At 36.4% G+C, this 16,133-nt stretch overlaps 1 protein-coding gene across 2 annotated transcripts; it reads right to left on the bottom strand.

Moving 5' to 3' along the window:
* Positions 1-783: 783 nt before the first annotated feature.
* On the bottom strand, positions 784-14,883 carry tmem106bb (transmembrane protein 106Bb). Of its 2 annotated transcripts, none has more exons than XM_053333774.1 (8): positions 14,828-14,883; positions 12,167-12,373; positions 12,015-12,078; positions 9,763-9,922; positions 5,752-5,892; positions 5,611-5,660; positions 4,644-4,697; positions 784-3,961 (listed from the first exon to the last, which is right to left on the bottom strand). In XM_053333774.1, the coding sequence occupies exons 2-8, from the start codon at positions 12,360-12,362 to the stop codon at positions 3,823-3,825; spliced, it is 804 nt and encodes a 267-aa protein (XP_053189749.1). In that variant the 5' UTR covers positions 12,363-12,373; positions 14,828-14,883; the 3' UTR covers positions 784-3,822. The 2 variants fall into 2 exon arrangements, with proteins under 2 accessions (XP_053189749.1, XP_053189748.1); XM_053333773.1 differs by having other exon boundaries at positions 12,167-12,370; positions 14,815-14,874.
* Between the last annotated feature and the right edge of the window lie 1,250 nt (positions 14,884-16,133).

Here is a 16,133-nt window from a genome sequence, read left to right as displayed (position 1 = left end):
AATCTATGTAACATGATAAAACTGGTTATTGTACATATTCATTGTAGCATAATGAAAAGAATATTTGAGCATTATTTATGCACTAATCATCAATGAACTAAAATCACACTCCACACACTGCACTGATTCAAATTAAAAGCCTTCAAGTAGCTCAAAAGGTATCATGTTCTATACCTGCTCCTGGTAGCCTTTTAATTTGAAACATCTACAGGAAATCATCACCTTGGAATTACAAGGTTGGATCTGCCATTTAAGTTGTTCACATTTTTTGCAGATTAAAAAAAAAAAAGATTATTATTATTTCTGCACTATTGGCCCTAAAATTAGGGAAATGGTTAAATGTCAAACTTGGAGCTACTGTATAAGGTTCCATCTACTAAACACCAAATCAGTGCTTGGAATGTAGACAGAAGGACCAATAAGGTTATGTCTCTATACCATGTGACCTCACTGCTCTTTGACTGTGGTTAAGTGTTGCTCCATCTTAAGTTTTGAGAGCCACAAATTGATTGGAATTAGTCAGTTTTTTACTTGTCTGAAGTCAGTAAGAATCAGATTTTTACATCTATCTACTGTACTAGTCAGCTGGTTTACTGAGTTTAATTACACAGCAATAATCACTGTTATTATAGTGGACACCTCATCTGGTATTATCTCTCACTTACCACAAGAGCTATGAACTCACAGGTAACTCCAGCCCTGTTTAATGTTGTTTTTACCCAGCCTTTACTCATGCTGATACTAGAGTATTGAGCTCTATTGTACAAAGCACTCAAAAAAAACTTGTTGTGTTTTAAAACTTTATTCATGCTCCCACAAAAAATACTCACTATGAATAACGACCAACAAAATGTTTAAAATGACAGAAGAGGTAGGAATCTAAAAAGAGCTTTTTCAAATGTTAAATGTTAATAAAGATTGTTAACCAACACTACGGGTGCATGTTAGGGTTAAAAAACTAATCATAAGTGTGCTTTTTCTTGAAATCCCACTCAGTACAAATGTAAAAGCTGTATGACAACAAAGTTTCAAAGTATTTACAGGATGAAAAATAGATATTGGTTCTATGTTGGCAGAAATCATACAAAGTTCTGGGTATGAAAGATGTTTTTCGAATTCAAAAATAATTTACTTTTAATTCACAGCAGTGTGATTTTCTATCAATGGTGAGAAAATAGACGCCTTTTTTGAGAGAAAGAAAGATAGAAATTAGGTGTAATTAATCATATTTAGTATTTTTGTAAGCTATAAAGAAAAATTGAGAACACCAACTCAATTAGAAGGATGTGGTGATTAGTATGTATAATATAGAAATGAACATGTAAAGTCAGTCATGGCCATAAAAATCACAGGATGCCCCAAAATGTGACAGAAACACTGCACTCAGGATATATTAATCATTTGGAAATTGTAAATGATTAAGCCAGTCCAAGCTTTCAGTGATCTTCAGTGTGCATTGTTTCATGTAGAATACAAAAAAAAACTGACTTAACTTTGATTTGATGATGCTGCAGTCGCCACGGTTCTCATTTGTGAGGATTTGCTGCTTGTCTGTTTTATATGATTATTATATAATATGAATATTTGAGGGTCAAGCAACATGATGACATGACTTTGGGTTCAGGGGAAATTATGATAGGTATATCGCCAAAAAAAAGAGAAAAGAAAAACTTCTAGGATTAATAACAAACAAAAACAAAGATTAATTGACAATGAAAATCAAAGTTAGTGCAACATTTAGAGTATGACACAGATACAAATGAGGAGATATCAGCTTCTTCTGTGAGTGTTCAGTACAGAGATAGGTCGACATTTTTAGCCTAGCTAAAAACACAAAGACTGGAAGCAGAGGGAAATGCTAGCCTAGTGATAAAACCCCTACTCTTCAAAGAATAACAGCATCCTGTCTAATAATCCTAGCATCTGAAGCTTCCTAAGGCCTTCTAAATAAACAATCATTTTCCATAAGTCATTTCAAATGCTCGTCGTCTCTTTGTTGAACCAAGAATAAACACAGGAATTAGCCTGCCAGATTAGCTTTTGTCATAGGATCTACTTCCTGAGCAACTTACCCGCTAACTAAAGTACCTGTTTTGCTGTTCAACCACAAAGTGAACTTCCTACTTTGCACCCTTGTGAAAAAAAAATGGTGCTAGAAACTCGCAAGACTAGCTTATAGCTGAAAATGCTAGCCAGCCACATTAGCTCTATCAGCTAGCTTGCTTAGTTGTTAACCAGACAATAAGCTAAATAAGCTATAAACTAAACTATTTCTTATTTTCTCTATTTTGTACTTTCCATCTCTCCATTCCCTCAAAGTTCAGATTATTATTGCTGTTTGCTGTCACTTCATGTTGCAAATTTGTGTCATAGTTGAACTTGACTGGAAAGATTTCATGTGGAAAATGTCTGCTTTTAATGCTGGTGTGACCGTGCATCAAGTCTTTTAACAGTTAACATTACAGTGAACAATCTGTGTAGGAAGGATTAGAGTCTACTTCTCCAAAACCTTAGGTCTCTTACAAGCTAGATGAGTGGAACACAAGGAGGTCAGAACTGTTCCACTTGTACATTTAAAAGGAATGTATCAGTAGGCCCTTCGTTTCACAGAGAGTTAGAGATAAATACAAACTAGAATAGTGAGCACCCAAAAACCAAATAGTTAACAGAAGTATGCAGACTGTACAAATTCAGTCAGAGGAACACTATGAACAACATCAACTTCTCTCAGAGTCAAACAGCAGTATCTGATTACTCTGTATTCATGTATTAACACCACCTTTTGCAACTCACTGTGGTGGAGGGTTAGGCTTTTGAGAACTTGGGACTGTTAATAAAATGTGCATTTTAAATAGACTTATAAAGTGCATTATGGTTTGGTAGGTAAAATATTACCATCAAGTTTTCAAATCTACATTTATTATTGTAATAAACCCCCTTTTTTTGTTGCCTCCTCTTTCTCTGGAGTAAAACTGGCAAATCATAGATCATGGTTTATAAGAGAGAGAGAGTGGAATCTATTCATTGCAGTGTTATGTTGTTACAAAAATGATGACACCACTTTAATACCGTGTAAAACCCCAATCCAATGCTAAACTACACAAATGATACGGTCAGCATGTAGAAATAAGAATAGATCTTAGAATTGCAAGAAAACATATTCATTAATTAAGTAAAAATTGTAATTTTTTTGTTATGTAACTTGTAATCATGATATATGCATTATATATAGTTATGAGATCCATGAAAAGGAACTCTAGATTATGACATTTTTTCCTCATAATTATGGGACAAGGAAGTCATGATTATGAAACAATTTTCTTGTATTTACAGGAAAAGGAAGTCATGATTATGAAAATGTTTTCTTGTAATTTTGACCTCAGGACCTTATGATTATGAAACACTATTTAAATGTAAGCTAATGATCTTTTCATTTATCAAATATAAGGACCTTGTAATTATTAAATCTTTTTCTGGTATTTGCAAGATGCAGTCCTGGTTCTTGTAAATACAAAACAAAGATTTTGTAATTATAAAACTGTTGTAATTGCTAAATACAGCTCTTGTAATCGTTGTCAACTGAATATTAAAAAATGATTATGAGATAACCATCACTGTTATTTCTTTGCTGAATGTAATTTGATTTGATTGGACAGCAGATGAATGCTGTTATCTTATGGATGGATTTGGTGTAATACTGGTATTGAGGTGAGCATCATGGTATTGTGACAACAGCAGTCAGTTGGACACAGCAGCTGGAGGCGAAGGGGGGGAAACAGTGTAGCACCTTGCAGCTAGCTTCTGGATTGGACAGTGGTGTGTTTACTCAGCAGGATGTGGGGCACTGAATGGTTTGGTCATCCCCCTGATAGAAGTGGTGTTCCCTCCACAGTCTACATACTGGTACATCTCCTGAGAGACCTGCTCTGCATGGCCGAAGTATGTAGTGGTGACGGTCACTCTGCGGGGGAGTGGAGAGAGACGAGGTGAGGACACAAATACACGGTAGCTTTAAAGACCATGTAAAGTGAATTTAGACATTTTCTTCTAAACACATTAAATAGGTCATAAATGTATTTCTAAAAAAGGTGTAAAAAGCATTTCAACCATTTAGATTTGAATTGTGGAGCTAGGCTTCACAAACTGTGTTTCAAGATTTCTGTGTTCAGGATTTAGTGGGCGGGTCTCATAATTAGCATAGACCCGCCCCAGCTGCTGTAGAGGTATAAATACATTCAGCGCACACTACTACTACTACAGTCTACAGTTAGTCAATTAGCCACCGAGCTAGCCGCCGAGTTAGCAGCTGAGTTAGCATCAGAAAGCTATCAGATGTAGCTCCATGTTTCTGGTAGAGGTGGTGACTTTGATTGACAGGTGACACTTGGTAGGGGGCGGGGTTTCAACGAACTCGGCGGGCACTCCCACAGCGTTTGGGAGCAGAGAAAGAGGCTGATTTTTACACAACTTTGAAGCCTAATTTCATATATTTGGCGATTTTTTTAATCATTCAAATTTGGCAGGGTGGTTAACAACACACTTTTCTGTGGTATGTCAAACTCAGAACACATATTTATTCTTACTTTACATGGACTTTGAATGTTGAGATAAGGATTAGAAGAAATGAGAACATCATTACTTACTGCATCATCACGACAATGTTGTGAACCTTGATGGTTTGCAGAGTGCAGTAGTCACTAGAATATAAAACAAGCATTGGTGATGAAGAAAAATCTACATTCCATTAAAACATACAAAGCACAGTATACGCTGCCATGTGGACAAAGGTATAAAACTGTACAGTACTAAAGTTATTATTGCTCAAACTATTTTTGCTCACTCATCAACTGGTACATTTCAGGAAAAATCATGTTGCCTCAAAGGTTTTAGTTACACGTTACATAATATCTGTAACATATAACTGGATATTATCCACAGGTAACATTCTGTCGTGTCATAGCAGAAAAGAAACAGGTGAAATCAATAATAACTCTGTTTCATTAAGTGTGCTAATAGGACGTTCCAGTGAGGCAGAATGCAATATCAGAGCGCTGAACATCTTAATTAGTGTTATTAATTACACCTGTGTATTTCCCAGGGCAGAGCTTCAACAGGACATGATTTCCTGCTTTCACTCACTAGTTTGATCATAGCAGGCATGTATCTCTAGTGACAAATGATGTAACATTTCATACAAAACATAGTGTTGTGTTGCAAAAGTGGATATATATTTATTCCACATTTATTTTTGTGTATATTATATTTTATAAAAACAAATATTGCTTACACCTACTGGACACTGGGTTTCCCTTAAATGAGAAAGTGTGTCTAAACTTTTGACTGGAGCTTTATATCAGCCTCAGTGACTTATCAGTGTAGCGCTAGCCTGAAGACATCACTTAGGTCTATGGTACTTTTGGCAAATATTCATCACTATCTTTGACATTATAATATAATATAAATAATGTACAAGTAGCTTATTAAAGGATAGGATGTATGATGATATAATTATTAGATGCAGCATAACAATAATACAGCATCTTGTTTTTTAAATAGTGTCAATTTAATCAACTGATTGATTGATGATAGTTGAGTATACACAGTACTTACTACATGTAGCTCATCTCATCTGCTATGATGGTGGGGACCATGTAATCGATCTGGAGACAGAGATGAAGATAATGAAGAGTCAGAGCAGTAGCCACACACACAGAGGAATGATTACCTGGTGAGCAGGACACTGAGCTGTACCTGTTTCATGTCCAGAGGACTGATGGCAGTGGTGTTACTGATGCGAGATTTACCGATCACCGTCTTGGCAAACTGCACCTGAGCTGTGATGTTGGCCACCTCCACTGAGTAGTAGTTGTTGTTGGTTATGTTGAGAGTGTTCTGAGGAAGAGGAAGCACGGGAGGAGTTCATCAGTGGAAGTTATAGAATTCCAATAGTTTTGTTCATTCTTAATACAAAACACATGAAAAATGTTCAACTCCAAATACTAACTACACACATTTATGGTCCCCAGTGGATGAATCCTGATAAGTTTGGTTAACATTTCTTTTATGGTAACCATGACGTTTACATTCAAGGCTCAGGGTGAAATGCATGGATAATTATTAGATGGATAGCAGACAATACATGTTCACGACTGCTGTTCTTTGCTCTAGCTTCAGTTCATTATTCAAATATCTATTAACTAATAACAACTGGAGGGAACTACTGTGAAATGTCTTACACACATTTATGGTCCACAGAGGATTCATTGTAATAACTTTGATCTCCTGACTACTCATCTAGCGCCATCATCTGGTGAAACTGTCATTATGTCTAATACTTTAGTTTATGACCCAATACCTGCACAACTCACATCAGCCTCAGCTGTGCTTTGTGTTTAGTGCTAATTAGGACATTTCAGCTACTTTAACACAGTAATAGTATTAGTAGTAGTAGTAGCAGTAGTAGCAGTAGTAGTAGTAGTAGCAGTAGTAGCAGTAGTAGTAGCAGCAGCAGTAGTAGTAGCAGTAGTAGTAGCAGTAGTAGCAGTAGTAGTAGAAGTAGAAGTAGTAGTAGTAGTAGCAGTAGTAGCAGTAGTAGTAGTAGTAGCAGTAGTAGTAGTAGTAGCAGTAGTAGTAGCAGTAGCAGCAGTAGTAGTAGCAGCAGCAGTAGTAGTAGCAGTAGTAGCAGTAGTAGTAGCAGTAGTAGCAGTAGTAGTAGAAGTAGCAGTAGTAGTAGTAGTAGCAGTAGTAGCAGTAGTAGTAGTAGTAGCAGTAGTAGTAGTAGTAGCAGTAGCAGCAATAGTAGTAGCAGCAGCAGTAGTAGTAGCAGTAGTAGCAGTAGTAGTAGTAGTAGTAGTAGCAGTAGCAGCAGTAGTAGTAGCAGCAGCAGTAGTAGTAGCAGTAGTAGTAGTAGTAGTAGCAGTAGTAGTAGTAGTAGCAGTAGTAGCAGTAGTAGCAGTAGTAGCAGTAGTAGTAGTAGTAGCAGTAGCAGCAGTAGTAGTAGCAGTAGTAGTAGCAGTAGCAGTAGCAGCAGTAGCAGCAGTAGTAGCAGTAGTAGTAGTAGCAGCAGCAGTAGTAACAGTAGCAGTAGTAGCAGTAGTAGTAGTAGTAGCAGTCGCAGCAGTAGTAGTAGCAGTAGTAGTAGCAGTAGCAGTAGTAGTAACAGTAGCAGCAGTAGTAGTAGCAGCAGCAGTAGTAGTAACAGTAGCAGTAGTAGCAGTAGTAGTAGTAGTAGCAGTAGCAGCAGTAGTAGTAGCAGTAGTAGTAGCAGTAGTAGCAGTAGTAGTAGCAGTAGCAGCAGAAGTAGTAGCAGCAGCAGTAGTAGTAACAGTAGCAGTAGTAGCAGTAGTAGTAGTAGTAGCAGTAGCAGCAGTAGTAGTAGCAGTAGTAGTAGCAGTAGTAGCAGTAGTAGTAGCAGTAGCAGCAGTAGCAGTAGTAGTAGCAGTAGCAGCAGTAGTAGTAGCAGTAGTAGTAGCAGTAGTAGTAGTAGCAGTAGCAGCAGTAGTAGTAGCAGTAGTAGTAGCAGTAGTAGTAGTAGTAGCAGTAGCAGCAGTAGCAGTAGCAGTAGTAGTAGCAGTAGTAGTAGCAGTAGTAGCAGTAGTAGCAGTAGTAGTAGTAGTAGTAGCAGTAGCAGCAGTAGTAGTAGCAGTAGTAGTAGCAGTAGTAGTAGTAGTAGCAGTAGCAGCAGTAGCAGTAGCAGTAGTAGTAGCAGTAGTAGTAGTAGTAACAGTAGCAGCAGTAGTAGCAGTAGTAGTTTAATATCTGTTTAATAAATAGATGGTTTATTATAGTAAAGACATAATATAATTTGTTCTTATGGAATGGTTTTACTGGTTGACCCCTGTGTTAGAGTGTAGAGTGTTACCAATGAACACAAAGATTAAGTATGTCATAGAATCCAATATCACCTGAAATCAATATCACATATAAATCGTGAATATAATAGAAAATGTATGCTGAGTGTGTGTGTGTGATGTTCTGATGTTCACATCTCTGTACGTGTCATTATGTTTCACATGATGATGAAGCCACAACTGCTTTCTCACAGTATTTATATTTAGTTTGGTTTTGTTGGGTTTCCTGTTCGTTAACTGATAGCAAAGTTTCTATTTCTCTATCATACATGCACTTCTTCTGTTATGACTGAACTCATCAAAGACACAACCACTGACTGACTGCTTGTTAATTTGTGCAGAATGTGATTCAGCTGTACTTTCAGATACATTCTCTAATCTTTCAGTTAATTATAAATGTTAGAAAAGTTAAGGGGAATAAAACTAATTCCAGAAAAACCCCAGCAGGTAGTGAGCATGTTATAGATTTCTTTTGAGCTCTGTGTATAGAGAATATAAATCAGAGAGCTGACTGAGTTCAAAGGTGCATCATTTATCAGGCGACAAACCAAACTCACACTTTACTGAAGCTATAAATCATTTATCCACAGGGAGCACACAGTTGTTCTCAGGCTCTTATACAGGGAGACCTTTCATACAGTAACACTACAGAGAGATGCTGACTTTGATCTATTATGCGTCAGCTACTTGTGAAGAGGCTGAAATGTTTATATGGAATCATTTTGATCTAACTTGAAGAGGTTGCATGTGTGCTTTTGAACATTGGTGTCATCTATCTGTACTTACTGTATTTGCTGTACTTATATATATTTATATATACACACATGATATTACATTACATGTGTTTATTTTGTTTAATAAACTGACTTCTCATTTATATCCAGCAAGTTTTGATGAATAAGTTGTGGATCACTTCATGTATATTTAAGACCTCTAACTTTCACTTCAACACAATGATGACAGAGAAACACGCCTGTCTGTCTATATCAAGCCCTCCCCCAATTGTTCTGTGTGTGTACTGTATGTATGTGTGTGTGTGTGTGTTTTCAGCTGAGAGCTTGTGTCCTGCCTAGTAGAGAGCGCACAGTCTTCTTCACTGTTTGACAAATATTAGTAAAATAATTGATGACAAACATAGTGAGAACCACACTGACTGCACAGTAACTATAAACAGTGAAAGCTCTGCATTGTCTGTCTGCAGCACACACACACATGTTTATGAGCTTAATGAATGAATGATATTTATTTACATAGCTCTGTTTAAAGCAGAGCAAACACACTAAAACACACACGTTGTCATTGTGAAGATGAAGGTAACTAGAGTAGATTCAGTATATTCACATACTTCGTCATATATTTATTTTAGTTTGTTGCATAAGTGCATTTATGTTCATAGTAAAGCACATGAAGCATCATTGTGTTGATGAAACTTACAGTGAAGGTGTCAATAAATCAATAATCAATAAGCCCTAATGATTAACAGCTGTTTACGGGGTGTGGGGCTCTATTATAATTTACTAGAAGTTTATTAGGGCCCAACCAATACTGTATTTTTCATACCAGGAATACAAAAATGCTGATGTAGATATATTGGCTGAGAATCTTATACTTTATATATATATATACACATAATTCTTTTACTGAATTTATAATTACTAAAGTTTATAATCAGGTAGATAAACTCATGAAATATACATTACTTAAGATCAGTGTATGTGATGGCATAATGGTATTAGAATGAAGAAGAGGGGGACACCAAATTTAGGTTTTTATAGCCAAAATGTACTACTTCCTGCTTTCCCCATTGGCTGGTTGCTCCATATCATTATAAAAAGCTCCATGTACCCTTTCTATTGTTACAGGACTCTCAGGAGGCCTGTATCAGTTTCAGGAGGAGACCTGAGAGGCTCACCGTGATGTTCAGATAGACGCTTCGCTTCTCCTGGTCGTAGCTGACAAAAACAGACTTCACCCCCACGTAGGACACGTCGATGGAGCGAGGGAAGAGGAAGAAGACGGCGAGGCTGGACAGCAGCAGGCAAACCACCACTGACGCTGTTACGTACAACTTCCTGCAGAGGACATGAGACACAAATGGGACAAAGTTCATTGCACTGTTGCACACTTTTAACACACTCTGATGAGTAAGATGAAGACTTCTGGTGTAGTGGGAATTTAGTCCTAGTGTTATTTACAGCTACATGAATCATGCTGTGCAGTCATGTATGTCAGGACAATCTTTAAAGACTGAGTGAATTCAGACATTTTCTTGTAAACACATTAAATAGGTCATAAATGTATTTCTAAAAAAGTGTAAAAAGCATTTCAATCATTTAGATTTGAATTGTGGAGCTAGACTTCACAAACTGTGTTTCAAGATTTCTGTGTTCAGGATTTAGTGGGCAGGTCTGAAAATCACTGCAGCGTTACGTAACGCCAGTTAGCCGCCGAACTAACTGCCGAGTTAGCCGCCAAGCTAGCGGCTGAGTTAGCAGCAGAAAGCTCTCAGACCTAGCATTCATGTTTCTGGTAGAGGTGGTGACTTTGATTGACAGGTGACACTTGGTAGGGGGCGGGGTTTCAGCGGACTCAGCGGGCACTCCCACAGCATTTGGGAGCAGAGAAAGAGGCTGATTTTTACACAACTTTGAAGCCTAATTTCATATATTTGGTGATTTTTTGAATCATTCAAATTTGGCAGGGTGGTTAACAACACACTTTTCTGTGGTATGTCAAACTCAGAACACATTTATTCTTACTTTACACAGACTTTAAGAGATAATGCAGAGCAAGTTCAGTGAAAAATATAATAATAATAATACAACAGCAAATAAAACAGAATAAAAAATAAATGTAGTAAAATTAGACTATTCAAAAAAAAAAAAGACATTCAGTAAATTAAAGCCAGATTAAATAAACATGTTTTCACAGAGATCACATCTCTTATAGCTTTGGGTAGACTATTCCATCATTTTAGAGCATAATTAAAGAATGCTGTGCTTCCTATTTTCTTATGGGTGTAATTGTGTGTGTGTATATAAAAGCCGCATTAGTATTTCTAGTATAGTATTTCTCAAATGATAAAAAGCTGTTTTGGTCACCTTAAGTGAGAGAGTCTTTTTAAGAGAAAGCTAAAAACATCTATTCACTTCAGTTTTTAATAAGCTTTTCTATCAGTTACTACTGCACTTCTTTTAATAGGTTGTAGTTTACCATATTTTAATATATTGTTTTTTAGATACTTTTGGTTTGTGTAATTTATTTTGTTTTGAAGCTGCATTTAGTGTATGAAAGGAAGCTATAATAATAAATGTATTATTATTATTATCATTATTATAACATGTTACCCTGCAGTCATTCCACAGTTCCTGCACTACAATGATGATAAAATCCTGTGTTCATTATCATCATGTCATCTGACAGGACATGAATACAATATAACAGCTGTAGTATGATCAGCTGTACTGATATTCTAAATGAGATATGACCGCAGGCCATTAAAGCTGCCACACAGCCTTTACCATGGAAGTTTAGTATAGTTTTTAAACAGTTCACTTTAAAGGGGGGGGGGCTGCACTGCCAATGTGTTGCTCTCATTAAAATGAATGAGGGGCTTTTCAGTCAGTTTAAACACAGCCTGTGTGCAAAAGGTCTTTACCTCTGCAGTGTGTGGTCCAATACTACTAATTAAAGATAATGAATGACTGACTCAAAACTAGTTACTTTTAGGGAAGTTGAATCATTTTCATCCATCATTTCTTTGTCTCCTACTCCTCATATGTTTTAGTTAAGATAAGATAAGATCCTTTCTTAGTCCCACAATGGGGAAACTTACAGTGTGCACAGTAAAAATAGAAAGAGCATCAATAAAGAACAATAAATAATAAGTAAGTACACAAGCAATAAAAACTATAGTACTAAATACATACTGACAAAAATGGTTACATTATGTAGAGGAGTTATAGTGGTATTAGAATGATAATATAACTGAGTTTGACATAGCACAGATTCTAAAGTAGAAAAAAAATAAATAGATACTTCAGTTAATCACAGTTTTGTGGTTCTGAGGATAACACACACACACACACACACACACACACACACACACACACACACACACACACACACATACACACACACACACACACGTAGAACTGTACTTACGTCCTGCGGGGTCGCAGCCTTTGGTCACTGTATGGAATCAATGCCACCAGTTGATTTTCCTGTCCTGAAACACACACAGATCAATGATGAGCCGCTGATTGTGAAAGCAAGTGTGTGGTGCTGAAGTGAAGCGTGTGTAACAGCAGTGTTACCTCTGGGGATCCTTCCAGTACCCTGACATGTGGGACACGTCACGCTGTCCCGTCCTGTGAACTCCACGTAGGGGAACTGAGACACGTCTCCACCCTTCCCATCTTCAGTCTGGCTGTCCTCCAGAGGAGACGTCAGGCTGTCCTGGCCCTCATCATGGCCTGTGTGCTTAGTGAGGTGGGAAAAGGACTTCCCCATAGTCACACCTGGAAAACACAAGAAAACACTCTGTACTCTGCATATCTGGGCTCAGTGACTGGATAAAACAAGGACCAATAGAAATCAGTATGGTTACAGTAAACAGTGCTAGATGATAACACAGTAAAGCTGCATGCTACTGGAGTTAGTGTAACCATCCATCTTTAGTATTTCACCTCTATCAACTATTCCAATGTTCAACGTCACGTCAATGTAAAATCACTTGTTCAATAAGTATTCATTCTCATCAATATATGATTAACACAGCTTCATCTCCCTATTTAAACAGGGAGATGAAGCTCATTTATAACATTTTTATACATGGTGCTAGGGCTGCACAATACGCCAAATATCTCAATATCTATACAACATATACGATATGACTAGGATTTCACACTGGTTTGAAATTTAAAGTGTAGCAACAGTGAAAATGAAGCATTCTTAAACAAAATAGCATAATAATACCAAATGGACAAAATAAGTTATTAATCACAACAGACCAATAACTGTTTTAAGCTGTATGCAACATTTTTCTGCAACAATGCTTTAACAATAGTTTAAGTGTAATAAGAGTGAAAATTGAGTCTTTGACAGCTATTAAAATAAATACATCTTGCTTGAGCTGGATACACAATGATTGAGCGTTACTGTGTCTGACACAAATGTCTGGGGACATTTCATATTGTCCATATCATTGCTTTTTGTGATGTTAATATCGTGTATGTTCATATATAGACATAGATACAATAACAATCTATCATTCTACAACTCTGATCCTCCATCACTTTAATTATCTCTCAGCCCTCAAAATATAATGTCATGTTGTCATGATTCCTTCCAAGCTATTTATCTCTAAAATAAAGACTTAAAATTCATCTCAATCCTTCTGCTGCTTTTTACCTTCATATTTCCTACTTTATATTTCCATTTCAGGATTTTACACACATACGTTGTTTTATGTCTCCCACTGTATTTTAATAGTATATTTCAGAAGAGGCTGAATATTCTGCACCAAGTTTGTCTGTGTGCATCATATAAGCTGGTATCTCTAAAAGTTTCATTATCAGTTAATCTGTCAATTCTTTTCTGGATGTAGTTGTTCGTTCTATAGAATCTCAGTAAATGATACAAATATTCAGTTTACTGTCACAGAACCTAGAACATATTCACATTTAAGAAGATGGAAATTGTCTTTTCTTCATGTTGCTTTCTTACCTAAAACTTGAATATATGTATAAGGACTATATACAGCTGTAAATGGAAAAGGAATTGTATGAAAATGTCTATGTTGTATAGGGCTGGGCGATATGGATAAAATCATATATCAATTTTTTATTTTTTTTTACCAAAAAACTGGATATAATGACAACATGGGATAAAAACAAATAATACAACAGCTCGAGTTCAGAAAATTACATCATTCCACTGTAAGGCATTTACAGCAGGAAAATACACATCTGCCACATCACGATATTACCATATCCAAATTCTGAGACGATATGTAGTCTCATATCACGATAATGATATAATATCGATGTATTGCCCAGGCCTAACATTGTACCGTTGTTGATAAACACTAATTAAAAATGAAGTTTAAAAAAAAGATGGAATCAGAGTATTTGGACACAAAATAAATAATCAATAATCAAAATAGTTGATGATTCATTTAGTAGTCAATTAATAGACTGCTTTAAATCATCACCTTTAAAACAAACAGAAACGCTTCTTTGTGAATTGGATGAAAATGACATCACCGGAAGAATATTAGCCACAACATAAATCCCTTAGCTGGCAGCTTATGTTAGCTCTGTGACTGGTACTAATGTAGGAGACTGTCTGTAAAGCACACAACACAGCACTACTAACATTCTCTGTGCGCTCTGTCGCAGTTATTCAATAGCTTCATGTTGAGTAATTGTTATCAGCTTCAGAGAATTTGGCTGACATGTAGCTAACTGTCAGCTACACGTCCTGCTGTCACATCTGTGTATCATATAAGACTGTAAATATTAACTGCTAGAAGCTCCAGCTACATGTTCTTAATATGTGAAACTCTTAAATGTGATGGCGTAACGTTACGATTTGATATTTAGCAAGTTAACACCGCTAGCTTACGTGCTTAGCTTAAGGCCTAGCTAACTATTGACTTAAAGTTATACAGTGGCCAAATACACAGCTGACGTTATCTAACACATATAATGGAAAAACAGTCAATGTACATGTAGCTAACGTAAGCATACAGCGAACTAAATTGAATAAGTAAGCTGTCAAACTGGCTTTTACAAGAACACAGTTAGCCTGTGTATGCTATTTGGCTGTTAGCTGCTATTTCACAAACTGTCCCAAATGAACGTTAGGCTAGTGATACAGCAGCTAACACATCGAGCTAGTTTAACAGTCCTGCAATGACTCATCATTCTATTAGAATAGAGTAAGAGAAGGACAGAGTTACCTGGATGTGACTGTCTGTTTACAACACAGCTGCTGCTAGTTGTTTAGGCTCTAAAAACAGACATGCGCGGATATGATGCATTTGTAACCGTGGGAAAAAACGGCTCCATGCTCATTAATACGTTTCTCTGATAGTTTGATTTAAACTATGGTAGACATTCGTAGAAAACACTATTCAGCTACGTGTTAGTCTGATGAATATGCTACTGATCAATGACTTTATTGATTATAACACATAGTCATACAATAAAGGCGCAATTTTCCTATAAAACCAACCAATAAACAATAAACAAAACAATAAACTGCCATTAGATAATAAAGGTTTGTGTTGGAGAATGTAGTATACTGCTTATGTATGGCAAAGTAAGCAATATAATACTGCTAGCATTGCCAGTAGTGTTAACATAATAATGTTAACATTGATATTTTATCACCTTTTATCTTTCTGGACAATTTAACATTGTGGTTTACACACTTTGCTGACATGTTGAGTGGGAAATAATTCAACAAAAAGAGAAAAAAGACCCATTACAAAACAAACACCATGAGAGTTTTCCCTTGTTGCAATAGGCTATTCATAGTAACTCTGAAACTGTATGTAGAATAGTTGTTTTTCCTACAGAATTAAATGCATCATTATTGTATTGGTTCACAGTGATCATTGACATCTTCATAATTTCAAAGTGTCAGTTTATTAATCCTATTATTATTTTGTTACTGGAGATCCCACATTTTATCTGCAAAGTTCAACATATGCACTTTAAATGTTCTTTATACATAGCCTACATTACAACTAAATTATATTCAAATCAGCTTGGAATCTAACTATAATGGAAGGAATCTGTGTGTGTCAAGTCTGTCTATCTGTCTGTATGTATCTATTTGTCCTCCTCTTATGTCGGCAGCTGTTCATCTTGTTGATTCCACACTGGCCAGATGTATTTCTGAGGATCCAGAGAAGTGTGGTGTTGAGTGGGAAAATATATAAAAAATAACTCATAAAAAACATTCTTTGCCCCTTCGCCCTGTTCTCAAAAAGCACGTTTTGAATGGACACTGCACTGCACTAGTAGGCACAAATGATGAGGGAACAATGAATGTATTCTACTTTAGACACGTCTATATACTTGCATTTTCGGGATTTATTCACTTGGTGGCAGTGTTTATCCAAATGTTCCTCGTGGGTTCAGCACTCCAGTGTTTCCCTCATTAGTTATCTATAGTGCTGTGGAGTAACTAGTTATATGTAACGGTGTTACATAATTTAAGTTACTGAGAAAAAAGTGTCATTAAATAACAGTTACTTATGAAAATGTTGAT

This window comes from Scomber japonicus, chromosome 15 (assembly GCF_027409825.1).
Source record: "Scomber japonicus isolate fScoJap1 chromosome 15, fScoJap1.pri, whole genome shotgun sequence".
Taxonomy (NCBI): domain Eukaryota; kingdom Metazoa; phylum Chordata; class Actinopteri; order Scombriformes; family Scombridae; genus Scomber; species Scomber japonicus.
Note: the sequence above shows the minus strand (reverse complement) of the source record. Positions and strands in the feature narration are given on the sequence as shown.